Source organism: Doryrhamphus excisus, chromosome 17 (assembly GCF_030265055.1).
Source record: "Doryrhamphus excisus isolate RoL2022-K1 chromosome 17, RoL_Dexc_1.0, whole genome shotgun sequence".
In the NCBI taxonomy this organism is placed as follows: Eukaryota; Metazoa; Chordata; class Actinopteri; order Syngnathiformes; family Syngnathidae; genus Doryrhamphus; species Doryrhamphus excisus.
Genome location: NC_080482.1, coordinates 17,391,845 through 17,409,407, shown reverse-complemented (window position 1 = coordinate 17,409,407; position 17,563 = coordinate 17,391,845). Strand labels below are relative to the sequence as shown.

Genomic DNA, 17,563 nt, shown 5'->3' with positions numbered 1-17,563 from the left:
ATTTTTTCTTCGTTTCGAACTTTTGTATTGTCTTTAACAGTATTCTCGTTGTTTTGTACGAATGATTCGCTAAAAACTTTGATTTCAGTAGTTTTGATGAAATCTGAACACGGTAATCTCATAACAGTTTTGTTTTTAAGTGATTCACTGTTTTCAAAAGGAAAATTGATCGAATCGTCATCTAGACAAATGTGAAATTTATCTTCTGGAAAATTTGCTATTTCAAATGAAAGCAAATCACATAGCTCATTGTCCAAAATGTATCTATCAAGCCACCATTTTTTGATTTGATCTGGTGAATCAACCTTTCTACGTATCGTCTCTTTGGATCTTTCGATAATATAGCCAAGTTCAACCATTTTATTTCTAATAGTCAATTTAGTTGCAATTGTTTTATTATTTTTAACATCAAAAATCTTTAAAAGCTCCTGTCGTTCATAAAACAGGTAAACTGGACCAATTTTGGTTATTTTTTCTTTAAAAATGCTGAACGAGCTGAAACTGTTTTTGAAGTCTCTCAAACAATGATCAAATGGTTTAAATCAGTGATTTTCAACCACTGTGCCGCGGCACACTAGTGTACCTTGAGAAACCATCAGGTGTGCCGTGAGGAATTATCTAATATCACTTTTTTTATCATTTATTAATCATCATTTGCAAATATTATGTCAATAGCCATGAATATGGACCCAAATATTCCAATTGCATTTGGTTTATTTGCTCAAACGGAAAGAATTGAACAGGGATGGAATATTCCTTTTACCAATCCGATTGAGGTATCTTGTACCCGCTCAAACGTCGTCAGGGTGCCTTCTTCTTCGTGGTGTTTTTCTTCTTCTGTTGTTTATTGGCGGTTGGCAAGCAGCTTTCGTGTGCATTAGCGCCATCTGTGAAACAGAATCTAAACCCTTCCATACTTTATTCACAAGTGCAGTTTTATTAAAAAAGAAAAAATATATCTATATAAAACATGTCCCAAGTTAATTATAAAATATTAGCAAGATTGAATTTGATCTTTTCCTGTTTAAATTTATCCCGGGTGCGTTCTTTCAGCGCATGCTCAGATATGACATAACACGCAGATCCAGATGTTCGTCACTTTTAAAAATGGAGGCCAGCAATCGGCACTGGACTAAGCAAAGTTTGTTTTTGATTCAAACTAAATTTCAAGACTGGACAGATGAAAAACTGACAATACAGAGTTATTCCAACAAGTGAAAGAAAAACTTGGGGAAGCCAGTATCACGTGATGTTGATGTTTACGTTTTACTGCACATGACCCATTGACTATTTTGGTTGATTTTCACGGCGCATGTAGACAAGAGATTGGAATATTCCTTTCCATGGATACCATTGTTTCTCGAAAGGTCATTTGGAAAGAGAAAAACTGGTCATGTAAAAACGTGGCTACTGTTGAGTGTCTGTGGTGTAAAGACTGGCAGAGCAATGTAATATTGGTCCGTGTGGCAACACCTACCTTGTTCCTCCGATAGACTTATTGATGCACGTGTGAGGTCGTGGTGACATTTTGTAACATTTTTGGTTAGTGGTGTGCCACAAGATTTTTCCAATGTAAAAAAAACGTGCCGTGGCTCAAAAAAGGTTGAAAAACACTGGTTTAAATAATATATTCCGTTCAAGAAAATTTGATTGCCATTGGCCATTTGATATTAAATATATTTGTGGTGTAGGACCAGGCAAGTCGGCGAGTCTGAGCATCAATGAATATATCTCATTCATGAATGTGTAATGAAAATTTGAATCTGCTAAAATTATTTCTCTTTGGAGGTATCTTTCCATTTTATGGAAATTTCCATCAGATAATAGTTTTATAATAGTTTTCGTTTATATTATATTCTTTGAGAGTTTCATTAACCTGAATTGAAACTGAGCTCGGTTGTCCGTTTGTTTTTAAACTTATTTTCTTTAGAGCAATGTCATTTATGTCAAAAAGCTCGTCCAAATTTAGAGATTTCGCATTTTTAGCGAAGAGTACAGAATTTTCTGCTCCATATGGTTGTCCTGTAATGATATCCGAAGGATTCAAAATGAAAGATCCGATAGTAATGAATTTATGCTGCTTTTTGATAAAAACCTGATACTTTTTGATTATTTTTTCCGCTTTTTCTCTAAAATGTACATTTGTTCTATCAAGAATTTCATTTAAACTTTTGAAATCAATTTTCTCTCCCATTTGAAGTCTGATCAGTTCAAAATGTGCTATATTTGAAGTGTCATCTTTGAAATCAGTGATTTTCAATTGTGAAAAAATGTCTTTTCTCAGATCAACCTGTGCACGTTCCCATAATCCTAATAACACCTTTCCGTTGTTCTTCAATTTTTTACTGAATTGAAAGGCCATTTCAATTTGATCCTGCAAATTTGGTGTGTTTTTAGCTAAAAGAAAAATTGCTTTAAGCTTTTCCCTATTCATACCGCTGAATGACAACATAACAATCCACTATTTCGAGGGGTCTTTAATGATGGTTCTTTCTCGACTTTGCTTGAAGCAATCGAAAAAAATTCAGACTCTTCGATTTAGAGTATTTTAAACGACACAAATGGTTATTTAATCTCATGAAAAAAATGCATTCTTTTTTTACATTATTGACCTATAAATTATAGTGCAGTATCAACAAACTAATTTCTAAAGTTATTTTTCCTTTTTCTAAGTTTTCGATGCTGTTGTTAAAATGTGAAAAAACTTGTCAAAAATAAAATGAGCCAAAGGAAAAACCGTAAAAAACTGATCTGCCCTTATTTCAAAATTAGCCCATCGGATGACAAATCCATTTAGTTGGGAGAAGCAATATAAAAGAACATGGGAAAATCTTTCAGATAATGAAGACCACGAATATTTGACATATAAAAAAATTCCACAGAATTCTTTCAAAAAAGGTATTATCAGACATTTTCATATTATTTTGGATTGTTCTGAATCTATAGAATCGAACGACTTTCTCCCATCAATCAGATTCAACATTTGTGAAGAACTAAAAATTTTTGTAAAAAAATTTTATTCAGAAAATCCTATATCCATCCTTTCTATTCTCATATATAGAAACAATCATATTGAAAGGTACTCTCTGGTTGATACAAACACAGATATAGACAAATTTTTCAGCGAATCAGGATCCGGAGAATTTTCTTTAACCGATGCGCTTAAGAGTTCATTAAATTTCATATCGAATGATTATATAAAAGAAATTTTAGTCATTACTGCGTCTATTTATACTACACAGGCACATACTCTATTGTCAAACATCTCAAAAAGCAGTCAAACACAAGAGATAGCAGGTTTAGAAAACATAAAAGTTCATTTTCTTAGTATAAGAGGTGAAGTGTTTTTTTTTTCAAGAATTATCAAAAAAAACACACGGTCATTTTTTTGTTCCAATAGATGTGAAAGATATTTCATTCTATTTGAAACAATTTTGCATGCCGAGCACGATTAACACAACGATAAATGTCAATTTATTACGGTTAGGATTCCCAAATATAACCACAGAGCTTTCTTATTGCATTTGCTGCTTTGAAAAGAGCAATATAGGCTATATTTGTCCGATTTGTAATACAAAAATATGTAAATTGCCTTATAAATGTCCAATTTGTGAGACACAGCTCGTCGTTAATTCTAGTTTGATACAATCATTATATTTTTGCTATCCATTACGGGACTTTTTAGCGATTTCATCTACTGCCAATCTCAAGTGTAAAATTTGTAAAATGGTTGGCAGAGAAAAATGTCCGACCTGTGAAACTGTTTATTGCACGGATTGTTCACATTTTTTGCATAACGATCTCTGCTATTGCGTTTATTGTGATAAACAATAATCATTTCGTTCCAGATAATAAATTGTGTTTTTTGAATTCTATTTAGAAATTTTTTCTCTTGAATTCATTGTTGTCCTTTGAAAGTGACAGCTTCTGTTTTACTGAATTATGAGAGCCAATTTTGTTTGCCCTTAAAAATGGACAACCTGATAGGAATACGAACTGACAAGTTTGTTATGATTGCAAGTGACATGACAGTTTCAAGAAGTATTTTAAACATTACAGCTGAACACGATAAATTCAGAATGGTCAATAAGAATGTTATTTTATCACATTGTGGCGATTTTGGTGATTCTGTAGGCAGAAAAGAATTTTTTATACAATCTTTGAAACTAGTAGAGTTGACTAAAAACATTGACATTAATATCAACACTGTTTCTTCCTTTATTCAAAAATCTGTTCATGATTCTCTGCGAACACAATCGCCATGTAAATCCAATTACATGCTTATGGATAAAAACTATAATCTCTGTTCAATTGACAATAACGGCGTATTATTAAGAGAAAATTATATATGTCATGGTTATGCCTCCCTTTTTCTATACGGGTTATTAGATAGGAAATATTCAAATAATATGACTATCTATGAGTGTATAAAACTGTTAACTGATTGTTTGAATGTATTAAAACAAAAATTGATGTTAGGCCATCTTCAATATAAAGTCATGGTTATGGTCGGCGATAAAATAAAATCTTTAGTCATTCGGACCGGGTAAATAAAAAGTGGATCGTTTAAAATTCTTCGTAAAATGATTTTTAGATTTTTTTGCTTCTTTTTACTCATTTCAAGAATCATTCTCAGATCTTAAGAGATCACATTTTTGAAAAATTGCAAATCGAATACATTCATAATACTAAGACAGATTTTTAATGAGTAGTGCCTGGCTCAGCTCATGCCCGAAGCCAACACGTACCATATTACTCCGGAAAGAGCAAAGCGTGGCGCATTTTTTCAATTTTTTCAAAGCACTCTTTGAAAACTAAGAAAAAAGCTTAATTTTTGTCAGTGAATTGTTTTGTTTTCGATGATTTTAATTATGACTGAAAATCATGTGTATAAAAAGTTGATTGTCTTTTTCAAAAAATAAAAATCGATCTCTTATAACATATCGAATCATATCAAAGGTAAGCAATTTGACCAATAAAAAATTCCTGAACAAACCAAATAAATGTATTCAAGTTTTTTGCTCTCTGTAGGTTGTCTCAGCTTTTGAGTTCTTCGTATAGTAAAATCATCAACCAGCCACAGTGAGACATGAATAGGGAGAAATGGATCAAGAGATTTTCAAAGAATTTTTTACTGCCGCTCCGGATCGAGCCAGAACAGTTCTAGTTTTTGCAAATAGTCAGTGGAATCATTGTATTAGTGATCATAAAAGAACAAGAATGAATTCAATTTTGTGTGTCAATTCCCTGTCATACTTTTAAAGATCCAAGGATTAACCAAAAGAAAAGAGTCGTAATTTTTGAATCTGTTATTCAACTGACAGCATTGTCCGAATCATCTTGGAGCTAAGCCTTAAATTTCAAGAAAAGAATGTGATCTTCTCTTCGAATTTTATTTCACAAAGCTAAAAGAATTCAACTCCGAATATAAATTTTGAATGTTCAAAACCTGAAAGTCACCTGATAAGCAATCAGATAAGAATGATTAAAAATTTTGATGGTACATATAGGATGAAACAAATAATAATAACATCCTACAGTTTAATTCAACAAGTTTAATTCAACAATTAATTTTAAACAAACAAAAAAGACCCCTTCAAAATGAACACCTCAGACAGCAGACCGTATGTATCACCTAAAAAAGAGACACAACAAACAGAAATAGACCTGACAGATCATTTACCAATAATAATAGACAGGCTGTCAGAAGAGGATCCTTTCATAAAACATAATGCACTACAATCTCTGATTGTTCTTTTAAAAGATTACAATAATTTGCAATCGATAAAAAAATACACCTAACAGCTTACAGAGATACTCTCATCATATAAATCATTAAAAGGAGACAAAAACAAAGAATGTCAATCCATTCTTTCAGATATTTTGAGTCTTTTAATGAATGACATACTTTACAGACACTCGATCAGACCATTAAAAGAATTTGGTCATCAATATGTCAAAGAAATGATGAAACAGCTCATTCAGCTGTTTCAACGAAAGGATCTCTCCTTATCATCCAATGATAATGCTGAAAATGAGCAGGCGGCTAGTAGAAGTGTCTTTTTTGATAATCTATACGGCCGTTTGATGAAAATAGAGAATGAATGCCTTTCTTTTCTGATTGACACAAACTCAGAGATTGACACGATTGATTATCTACTAGAGGTGGAGAGAATCAATAAAATAGTAGAGCTTACAGATAAATATAATGTGAGAAGGATAATTGATTATATTGAGGGACTTTTACAAATTGGTGATACAGGTAGACCTACGTATAAACCAAGATAATAATACCGAAAATAACACATTTAATAGCAACACGCTTCAGAGCACTCTTTTATCAATTTTTTCTAAGCACGGCCTTTTAGTGGATCAGTTGATCATGTTACTGTCAATGGACCAAATAAGCAGTGCCAGAGAGTTATACGAAGAGGTGAACCAGAAACTTTATAATTTTAATGATCAAGTAGAAAATTTTTTATCGAAATCAGAACTGAGTACGATTCGTTTAAAAATGGATTTGGTTTTCTACAGAACTGGTCATTCAAAAATACATAGAAGGACTCCCCAATAAAATTGCTGGTTATACACAAAAAGATTTCAGGATAAAACGAGGAATCAAGGAAAGTGACTTGGTTGAATGGGCTTTTTCAAATTACGGCCTGCTTTCCTGTGAAAACAATGAATTAGAAAACACTGATCAATCAATAGACGGCCAACCAATAGAAAACAATGCAGAACTATTAAATTGCTTGGATGGGCTGCCTCTTTCTACAGGTAATTTAGACTTTTCCCTTCTCACAGATGATATAAATGGTCTTTTGGCTCTAGCAATGAACAAAACAGAAGAGGAACAGGTTACAATGGCACTTTTGAAAGAGAAATATGATGAATTATTGAATATTCCGGATAGTCATGACAATCGAGCCAAGTTGTTAATTGCAATGTTTTTGACTGATAAATGGGACAGGGGCCTTCTCTCTGTGGATAGTTTGCTGGAACAGGCGATTCCATCTGATGAAGAAAATGCCTTAATACCTTTCGATCGAGCCTTGATCGTGTTTGTTATTGCCAGTTCTATGATAGGATCGTCTGATGAGACACTATCAGATGTAATAACCAGTTTAATTTTGCAAACAAATAATACAGCTGACAGTAGCAGTGTGACAAGAAATATTTGAGCTCTTTCCCTATCTCTATTGTACTATAAAAAAGAAATACCACAAACCTTATTAGAAAATGTACCTTTGGACGTAAATATGCTGTTGATAGCAATGCGTTATTATGGAACAGGTAGAACTGATGTGATCGAACAAATTCTTTCACAAAATTATGCTAACCATGATGATGACGAAAACTCGGGGTTCAATCAACAGAACAACGATAATTTAAACAGCAACAATCAAAATTTGGTTGATAATAACACAAACAATCTAAATAATCAATCAAATGTCAATAATCCATTGAACAATCAGAATAATATAGTTGAACAACAAAGCATCGATGACTCATATGACGATTATACAGATGTAAATATGGCAATGTTATCAATCTCTTTGATTAGTAAAAATGACAAAGATTTATGTATGAGACTCTTAAGGCAAAGGAGACTGTCTTCGTTATTTATAGGTTTATTGTTTAACAGCACAAACGATCAATCAGTGATTGACGCACTTTTAAGAGGAATAAATGTGTTAGAAGGAGATCAATTGGTTTATCGTTTGGTTGGATTGGGAATGGTTTGTGCTGGCAGTGGTAATAAAAAGGTAATTGAAGCAATAGGGGGATTATCACAGAATAACGAAACAGAGAGATCGTATAATGATGGCCAGGCTGCATCTTTTTCTCAACAAGAAGGAGCCCTTACAGATTGTGATAAAATGGTTGATTTTTTCAAAGGTTTATCGCTTGGTCTGATAAATTTGGGAGGATGTATGTTCGATTTATCAACAATATTTTACCAAAAAATTGATAATATAAGCAATAAGTCAGCTCTTTTTTTAATTATGGTAATTTTGATGGAAGGAAAATGGAGTGAATGGTTATCTTTTCTTTTCACGAAATGTGCAAGAAATAGGGCACTTTTACATGTTGAACCCGTTTTGGAAAATGAATCAAGTGTTTGTGCCTCAAAAGATCAAGATAATATGATAAACGTGAATCAGCTTAATTTTCGTTTCGTCGAAAAGGAAGTGACTTTAGGAAAATTGTTGTGTGTTATAGGTCTCAAAGGAAATCCTAGAAGAATCACCGGTGTTTATAAAGTTGAAACACCAGTTATTGTAAAAGAGGGTGAAGGAACAGAAAAACGGAATGAGGAGGGAATCTGGGTAACTGAAAAGTAAAACAGATTATCGATGAATATTTTATTTTTTCGTTTTTTTTGCTATGAAGGTGTTTTTTTTTAAATGAAAACATTTTTGTTTTATAAAGCGCTCCTAGATAAATTTTGAGGCACACTTCAATATCAACACCTCAAGCGGAAAAAAAGCTTCAAACTGATCTATTGAAAAACTTCCCATCTCAAAACATATAAATATACAATTGAATGGTCAAATTTGAGTCTTAAAAATGTTTTGAATTCATTAGTATGAATGATACAATCAGCAATATTCATCTCTTATGAATATTTCAAACTATTGTGGTTTAAATTCGTTAAAACTTATTTGAAACATTTTATTATTCATTCAATCTTCACAGGTTTGTCTTTGAAGAAAGATATTTTTCAAAATTTTATTTTCATTTTTCAAACCGTAAAACAGATCACAATAGACAAAAGGCTCAAATTTTATTCTTTGATTTCAGATAAAGAACACTTCTTTTGATGTGCAGAAAATTTTTTTATCTTAATTTAAAAATTGCCCCGTCTCTGTAAGGAAAAACAGATTATCTGTTGGACCGCGAGTTTGATGGCCAGCTGTCTATTTTTGTGTATAGTCAAGTTGCTATTTGGTCAAAGAATCAAATTTCGATAAATTTTCAAAAAATCATAAAAAGATATAAGGCAAGGCATAATCTATACATATCAAAAAGTAAAAATAAATTGTACTTCAATTTTTTCAATATAGAAGTTTATAAGAAACGAACCGAGACCTTTTTAAGCAAGCACAACTTTGAAATTTGATGGCTCATATGAAAACTAAAAATTTGGAAAAGTGCCTCGAAATCTATTCAAAATTCGAGAACTTTAAATGTCTATTTACATATGATCAATTGTTTTCGTATTTGAAATTTGTTTATTCGATACTAAAACCAGTTTTTCCCGACACACCTCACCAATTTACCCGACCTTTTTTTTCTGTCGGCCATATTATTTCACTTAACAAACAATTGTACTTCATTTAGATGAGAATATTTTACAGTCAGTTTTATATGTTCCAATATATGGTGTTATGTTTCTTAATATTTAGTTTTTAAAGAAAATATTTGCTCCTCAAAATGCAAGATGTCGGGCAAAAATAGATTCTTATTGCCGACTAATTTGCAATTAACCATATATAGTATCTACATTCAAACAAAGAGCTTTTTCTGGATATAAATAATATCAAAAAGCGCTTTTTTACTGCTACGCCATCACAATACTTTTTGCCATTTTTGAAATAATTTACATCTTTTCAGATAAAAACAATATTTCTCAATTAAAATCTGTAAAATTATAGAAGTTTTATTATCAATAGAATCAATTCATTTATATATTGATTTATTATTGATTGATACCTTAGTAAATTGATATTTCTTATCGGTTTCAACCAAAAAGAGTAGATTGTGCCTACATTGGTCAAATACCCTTATAGATTCTTAAATCACAAAAGGAAACAAGAAATTATTCATAGATCAAACGATATACAATTCAAACCTCTTCAAACAAAACAGGTAATTTTGAAGTATAGTTACAAATTTGTAATACTTTGGAGAAAAGTGCCTTCATAAAATAGCTCAACAACCCCAAGAATATTCATAAAACATAAAAAACAACATAAGCAAGAAAATGCCAACGTGCGAGCGATTGGACAAAAAAAAGGAATCGGAATACTCCAATACAGAAAACCAAACTAATAAAAAGACTGAGGAAGAAAACACTTATATTTCGAATGTTGAAGATATTCAAGTTAGGGATAAAAGTCAATTCAAACAAGGTAAATTTGAACAGAAACAGATATTTAAAGCAGAAACGAGCATCATTGAAAATGAAAAAAGACAAAATCACTTTAATAACATCAACGAGCAGGCTCGGGAACAATATGACGATTATTCTAAACAATTCAAAAGTGAAAAACAACGATCTAAATCAAAAAGTCCTGAGGACCAAAATAGCTTTTCTTTTCATCTAAGCAATGACCACTTAAAAAAATGTGAAGCCTCACCAAAGACACCCAAAATTTTTAACCCAGATTTACCAATTGTGAAATCACTCGGTAGAACAATGTTAAAGCGAAGATTTTCCAATGCGGATCACACAGAAAATACGAAATCTGACCAGGAAGCCAATGAAAATAAAAGAAGACGCCCAGTTGATGAAGACCAGCCTAGTTCTATTTACTCTAGTAACTTAAGATTATTATTTTCTGAACGATCTAACAAAAACCAATTGGTTTTTGGCCTCACAAGCTTGAAAAAGGATATTTTCAAAATTTTTCATCGATTAAAATGTGAGCAATCTCGAAATGAAATGCTCAAAAAGGACCAAATGTCAGGCAAGCTTGCTTTTGATCATAAAATATTGTTGCAACTAAAAGATAATATTGAAAGAATCCATGTTCATCTTTCTGGCAAGCTAGTTGTTTTTTCAGAATTCATTACTCATAAAAGATGTACACAGGTAATTTTTATGAAATCTTTCAATACAAACGACTTGCCGAACTTATACAGAATGGTTTATCTTTTGAATTCTCAAAATAAAGCTCTTATGACAAGTATTTGGCAAATTTTGATGCAAAATGCTTGTAAATGGGAAAATGAAACTAAATTAGATTTCGACAATAGATTCAAAAATGATATATCTTTTCGTCAAATTTCACAGATAAGTACAGAATCGATAGAAAGACCTCAATCGAATAACAGAGATGTCACTCATTTAAAAACACAATCTAGTAGTGTTCAACCTACAAACAGTGGCAATTTTGATAAAATAGAGCCTCAAACATCTAACATAGAAAAAAACAATCCACCTTACAATTTAAAAACTGTTTTGTTAGATCTACTTTACAATGAATTAACGATTTATCTTGAAAACGGTAGAAATTTTACATATATAGACGTTCTACTTGATCTCTCAACCACCGTTATAGTAAGAGATTATCTTGAATCGGATGATAAGTCTCAAGATCGTAGACGATCTTTTGGATCAGATATGACTCGGTTTCTGAATTCAGATTATAAGAACAGTCCTAACAACTCTCCTTTCAACAAAAAAGAAAACAGGCGATTTTCCTGTTCTCTTCTGAATGATTCATATGATGGACAACCGATAAATCGAAATGGTTCGATAACTGCGCCATCACACAATTCAAAAACACAATCAAAATACAGCTTGCAATCATTTATCGATAATTACGTCTTCAGATTGCTTACACCGTCAAATGCCTGTTTGTATCAAACAAGTGCTGTAAATCTATATAAGAGTGTCTGTTTTATTTCCTCTTTTTATACCAAAAAACTATTCAATTATTTCATGGAAATTTTTTCACATTCGCCTACACCTGTGAAAAAAACAATCTTTGAGATTTTTTTTGTTGTTCTGATCTCAGGATACAAAAATCTAGAGGATTACACCAAGCATTTTTGCTATTTTTTGAATTCAGCATTCGAGAACGAGCATCATCTTTTGGTAAGTATAATAAAAAAATACATCTTCTGTGATCAATTTCGTTACCAAATGAGATTGAATGTAAAAAATATTCTCCCTGCTATTTTCAAAAATATGTTCAATATCAATAGAAAATTTTGGGACATTCCTGACAGACAATATATCACACGATTAGTTCAAGAATTTATGGAAATGGACAAATTATTGTTCGATAAATATTGGGGCGAATATTCAAAAATGGAAACAAATGAAAATTTACAAAAAAAATTATATGACAGTATAAGAAAATCAAAACAGAGAAGCAGAGCTTTTGACCAGGACATAATTGTGCAAGAAAGACGTAAAAGTCTCTATGATGATGATTTTGAACCATCTAATAAACGATTAAGGCAAAAAAGATCACCTTTTGACTGAAAAAGCTCATACGGAAATATTTATAGAAGTGAAAATTTCGAAAAAAAATTGTCTAAACCAACATTTAGACTAAAAAAATCTTATGAACTTAAGATTTTAAAGAATTTTGAGTCTTTTGGATATCAATCCATTCAAGTTTCAAAATTTTAAGATTTTGAGAATTTAAGAACTTAAAAATAAAAGTTGCACGGAATATTTCATTCGAATAAATTCAATTGTATCATTAGTAGAAATTTGCAAACACTAAGGATGTTCATTTTGTTTTTTTCTCACATATTTTCTGCAATTCTGTGTAAAACTGTTGCAACGGCCATTTTCTGCCTTTGACAAGTAAAAGAGCAGTGTTTTTATCGTGAATCGCTATTTCATAAACCAATCTGTTATTTTGAAAATTGTTTTCTGAGCTACATTCAATTTTGTAAACATTTTTTATTTTACGAATATTTTTTTTAACATTTTCTATTTTGTCTATTAGGGAAATAAATATGATATTCTTGTATATTACAGTCCATTTTTTTGATCAAATCATCTTGAGAACCACCTAATGTTAGATAATTGTAATATGCAGTGAAATCGGAATTTATAAAATCTAAAAACTCGTGGTTAGTCAAACTTTCGATAGATGGAGTTCTGTTATCTGTCATGAAGGAATAAGGGATGCAAGAAAATGAATAAAATATTTGGGACCTATTGCTGAATTTTTCATATTTTCGAACTAAAAACATTTTAGAAACGTAAAAGAATGTGAGAAACTTAAATTTATTTGAAAATAAGTTTTTTCTTCATCCATTTGGCTTCTGCTACTTTTTGATTATCCAAAAGATTTTCAATTTGATTTAGTGTCTCTCTTTTGGCCTTTTGATCTTCAAAAATGGATTCACTCAATGTGAAATCGACCGAAATACTATGACTTGTGGCCAAAACATGTGTTGGGTTCATTCTTTTGAGGAATAATTTTGCTCCCTTGGTCTCTCTGTTTCTTTTACGTCTGTTAATATAACCTGTGACTAGAAGTCTTTTATCAGGTAGAACGTCCAAAATAACACCTTTACATGATGCCATTCTGCCTTTTGTTATGATAACTAACATATTTTTTTTGAACAACATTGGGGTAAAAATATTTCAAGAATTTGAGGATTTTGAAATTGAAACTAGCAAAAAAGAGTGTATAAAATTTCAAGAACTTGATGATTTTTGAAACTCTCTCTGTAAAAATTAACATTTCTCGACAAGAATGTTGTAAAACTCTGTCGGGATATATAATTGAGCTCATTTTACTATTGATTCAAGACAAACTGTACGAAATTTTCATATTGAACACTGAAATTATGGAAGTGCAAAAACAATAAAAGGACCAAGGTTGCCCATGGACCAGCAAATGAAAGCAAATTCTCATATAAAAAATTACTTTTGTACTGCACCATCATCAACTAGTTATAAAATAGGAATGCCTTTTAAATTAAAGATCTTTCATTTCTTTTTTTATCTTCTTCCACTTTGTTTTCAATTTTTTGGGGCAGATCTCTCATTATTGAAATGAAAGTAATGTTTTTTACAACACTCAGATGAGATCTGCCTCAATAGCACTATCGAAAACAAAGCTATGTAAATTTTCTTAACAAAAATTTGATATGTTGGTTTTGAATAAGCATCAAAAAAATTTATTTCTGTCTAGAAAACTAGTCTTAGCACCAGCTTCGACTTGTGCAGAGCTTGTGCCGAGGCATCTCTGAAACAATCACACCAAAAAGTAAAAATGATGAGGTTGTATTGAATCTATATTTTTTGGTTTTCACATAACTATATTTGACTCTTCCTAAAGCTTTTTTAGTGTCATTTTTTCTATCATTTCACCTTTCTTTCATAAAGACGTTGATGAAAATATGAAAAATCAACACAATTTTATTCCTTTTGTTTAAAAAAACGAAATAGAGGTGATATCCACTCAATATTAAACAGTAACCTCGATTTTTTTAAATTTTGCAAATTACAGTCGATTGTGTAATTTATTACGCTTGAGCTCACTCCGCTCGAGAGCAGATTAAATTTACTCAGAAAACAATTTAATTTGACTAAATGAATAGAACAAATAATTTGGAGAAATCATCAAGGAAAATACAGATCTTCGTCAAGTTGTTAATTCTAATTCAAACGACAGACTTTAAAAAGTATAGAAAAAGAGAAAATGTTTATTTTTTGAACATTCAGCACTTCCAAACATGTCCACATTGACAAAAAACAAATGTGGTCATCGGTTCATCAGCAGATCTTGTTTGTAGCTGTCTATATCTACCATTTTTCTGCTTACACTTTGCACATGTGAAAAGGGTCGTAACTTCACCAGATTCTGCCATTTGTGAATTGGAAATACCTTCTCTTACCATTTTCGCATCATTCTTAATCATCTGTGTTGATTTCATTTGCTCGACTGTCAAATCGAAAAAATCGCCGATTGACAGTTCGTTATAATAAATCCTATAACATAATTGATTTTGTGGCATTTTCAAGTTCAGAAATTTAGTTTTTACTGTTTGTGCATCTATTCTCCTATTTCTTATGTATGACTCTATTTCATAGGCAATTTTTCCACACGCTGTAGAATCAGAATCGGGAATCACATCTTGAAATGCTTTGAAGAATATTTTGATGATTTTATCACGTGATGGATCTCCTGTCAGAAAAATATCGGGTAGAGACTCTTTTTTTGCTTGATGGCTTTTGTCAGACATAGACATGCTTTTATAAAGGGTATTCAAATTGTTCATTTACATTCTCAAAAATTCTAGAACAGAAGTAAAAAATACTCTATAATAAAGTCTCATAATGAAAATAATTTACTATCAAATGTTCATTCACTTACAAAACGCGGAGAACTTAGTTTTTTAGTTGAATATCAATAGAATTCATTGTTTTTAGAGAAATTTTTGACATCTGACATGAATTTGACATTTGTCGAAAATATTTTCATTCAAACATTGAACAAAGTTCCAAAAAAATTAAAAGTAGCGACAATAAGCCCTCAATCCTATGAAACCGCAAATTGTTCCAATCACCTTTCCAAAACATACCGACAAGATACCATTTAATACTGCTAAATTAGAAGGCACTAATGAGACTGAAACAGTTTTACATGGCACATTACTGATAAAACAGCCTCTTAAGATGAAAACTTTTCTAATAGATGAAAAAAATACGGTATTACAAACTTTTGATGAAATAGATGTTTGGCAGAAAAAATTATGCAAAAATGAGAATATTTTCAACATACAAGAAAGTCAAATATTCGACACAAAACCGAATTTGCTACAACATTTTAAAAAGAAAAATAAATGATTTTAAAATCTTAGTATTATTGCTTTATTTCAATGTTTGTTTTTATTTTGTTTGTATGGCAGTGCAAAAACACTTTTAGATAGCAAAATGTCTTGAAATATCTCAAATGAAGACTTTTTAGTGGCCATTCGAAGAAAACCACCAGTTATCAGTCCTAAACTGCTCATACCACCACAGAAAAACCAAAAACCAGGCCTATAGGGTTTAATTGGCTGTAGAGCCACTAAATTATCCCATTCTAACAAACTACCTGCGTAAAAAAGTGTTGTTGCTCCGATAAGTCCGGTTGAAATTGGTTTTTTCATATAAGAATGTTCTGTAGCAAAAATGCCTGCTGAAAACGACAACAATGATGTAATTGACATATATTCAAGGGCATTTCAAATTAATCGTATTCATCAACATCTATTGTTGATTCAAACTTGAAAATGAAAATTTCATCTGGTGTCAATTTATAGATTTAAAACAGTTCAAATGTTTGTATTTTTTGTTTTTTTCTAACCTATTCAGTTTGAAATCGAAGACTTCTAAGAAAGCTTGAAATCTACATTTTCAACTGAATTGAGTTCAAAACTTATGACAGCAAAAATCTCTAGTCATGTCTCAATAAATAATCATGTTTAATCAAAATCAGAACCATCCTGTCATAAGGAAAATTTTCTGCGCATTCAATTATATTTCTAAGAATAGTCTCAAGAAACGAAAATCAATAAAACTAACTTTTTAAAAAACGTAATTCTTTTCTTATTTAAAACTAATCAATTTACTCCAACAAGAAAACCATCTTTGAGTGTTTGTCTTTGTAGTGAAAAATTGCAAAACAAATATTTGAATTTCAAGTTAATATTTCAAATTAACCTGACTGATACGTTTTTACGTAATGAAGATGTATTTCTATCACATATTCACCATTTTACGTGAATGCATACGACCTATTTTTAAAAAAATGATGTTAGCAGTAGCTGTCAACACCTTCCGTTTTTAGTAACATTGCGCTCTCAATTGAAAAAAAGAGCAAAAAACAACAAAAAAATAATTGAATCTACAAAAAATTAGAATCTTCGAAAAGAAAGAAATTCCAAAATCAAATAAATCAGAAACAATAAAAAATATTTGCTATACGTGTAAAGGTACTTTTAGTAATTAGTAGAATCCAAATCTGCCTCTAAGTTTACCGACAATACTAATATCTCTTGGCATGACTGTTACTCTCTTAGCGTGATTGGCAGCAAGGAGACCGTCTTCAAACAAACCAACAATGTAATTTTCGAATGCTTCATGTAAAGCAGACAAGCATTGTGCTTGATATCTCATATCATCTCTGATTTTAGAAGTAATATCTCTTACCATTCTTTGGAATGGGGCCTTTCTTACAACAGTTTCAGTCGATTTCTGATATCTTCTGATTTCTTTTAAAGCGACCATACCAGACTTAAAACGTAATTTTTTTGTTCCTTGTGATGAACCTTGTACTGCTGATTTTCTTGCTGCCTTAGTTGCTAATTGTTTACGTGGTGCTTTTCCACCAGTGCTCTTTCTCGCTGTTTGTTTTGTTCTTGCCATTTGAAGGGTATGATAAAACTCTTTTTTATATTTGAAAAAAAGGAGTAAAATCAAAAGTAGGAATATGATCTGTTTCAGATCAAAAAAAACATAATTATTTGTTAGTTTTGATTTTTAAAACACTAATAAAATAAGAAATGGATCAAAACCATGAAAAAGTAACCTTTTTGAAGTGGATTTACCAAAAAAGAATAGATTGGGAGGGAAAATCTAATTTTGATGAAAAATACCCCGCCTTTTTTTTATCAAGGGGGTATTTTGTTTATTTTTGGTGCTTGAGGCAAAATGAATGTTTCAAAAAAAAGGTTTCAAAAATGAGATATTTGCATCGAATGTGATGAAAACTCAGAAAAATATTTTCAGGTCTGACAAATCACGTTTTTAAGATATTATAATAACCAATAAAAACAGCCAATTTTATCTTTTGTCAGCTTAAAAGTAGCAAAA

General features: G+C 31.1%; 1 protein-coding gene across 1 annotated transcript; it reads right to left on the bottom strand.

The window, feature by feature from the left end:
- Positions 1-3,447: 3,447 nt before the first annotated feature.
- On the bottom strand, positions 3,448-17,517 carry LOC131105368 (histone H3-7-like). Its single transcript, XM_058053409.1, has one exon. It carries the CDS (start codon positions 17,114-17,116, stop codon positions 16,697-16,699), a length of 420 nt encoding a protein of 139 aa, XP_057909392.1. The 5' UTR covers positions 17,117-17,517; the 3' UTR covers positions 3,448-16,696.
- Between the last annotated feature and the right edge of the window lie 46 nt (positions 17,518-17,563).

Excerpts from the sequence above, each read along its gene's own strand:
- LOC131105368 (XM_058053409.1), bottom strand. The coding sequence starts at position 17,116 with ATGGCAAGAACAAAACAAACAGCGAGAAAGAGCACTGGTGGAAAAGCA.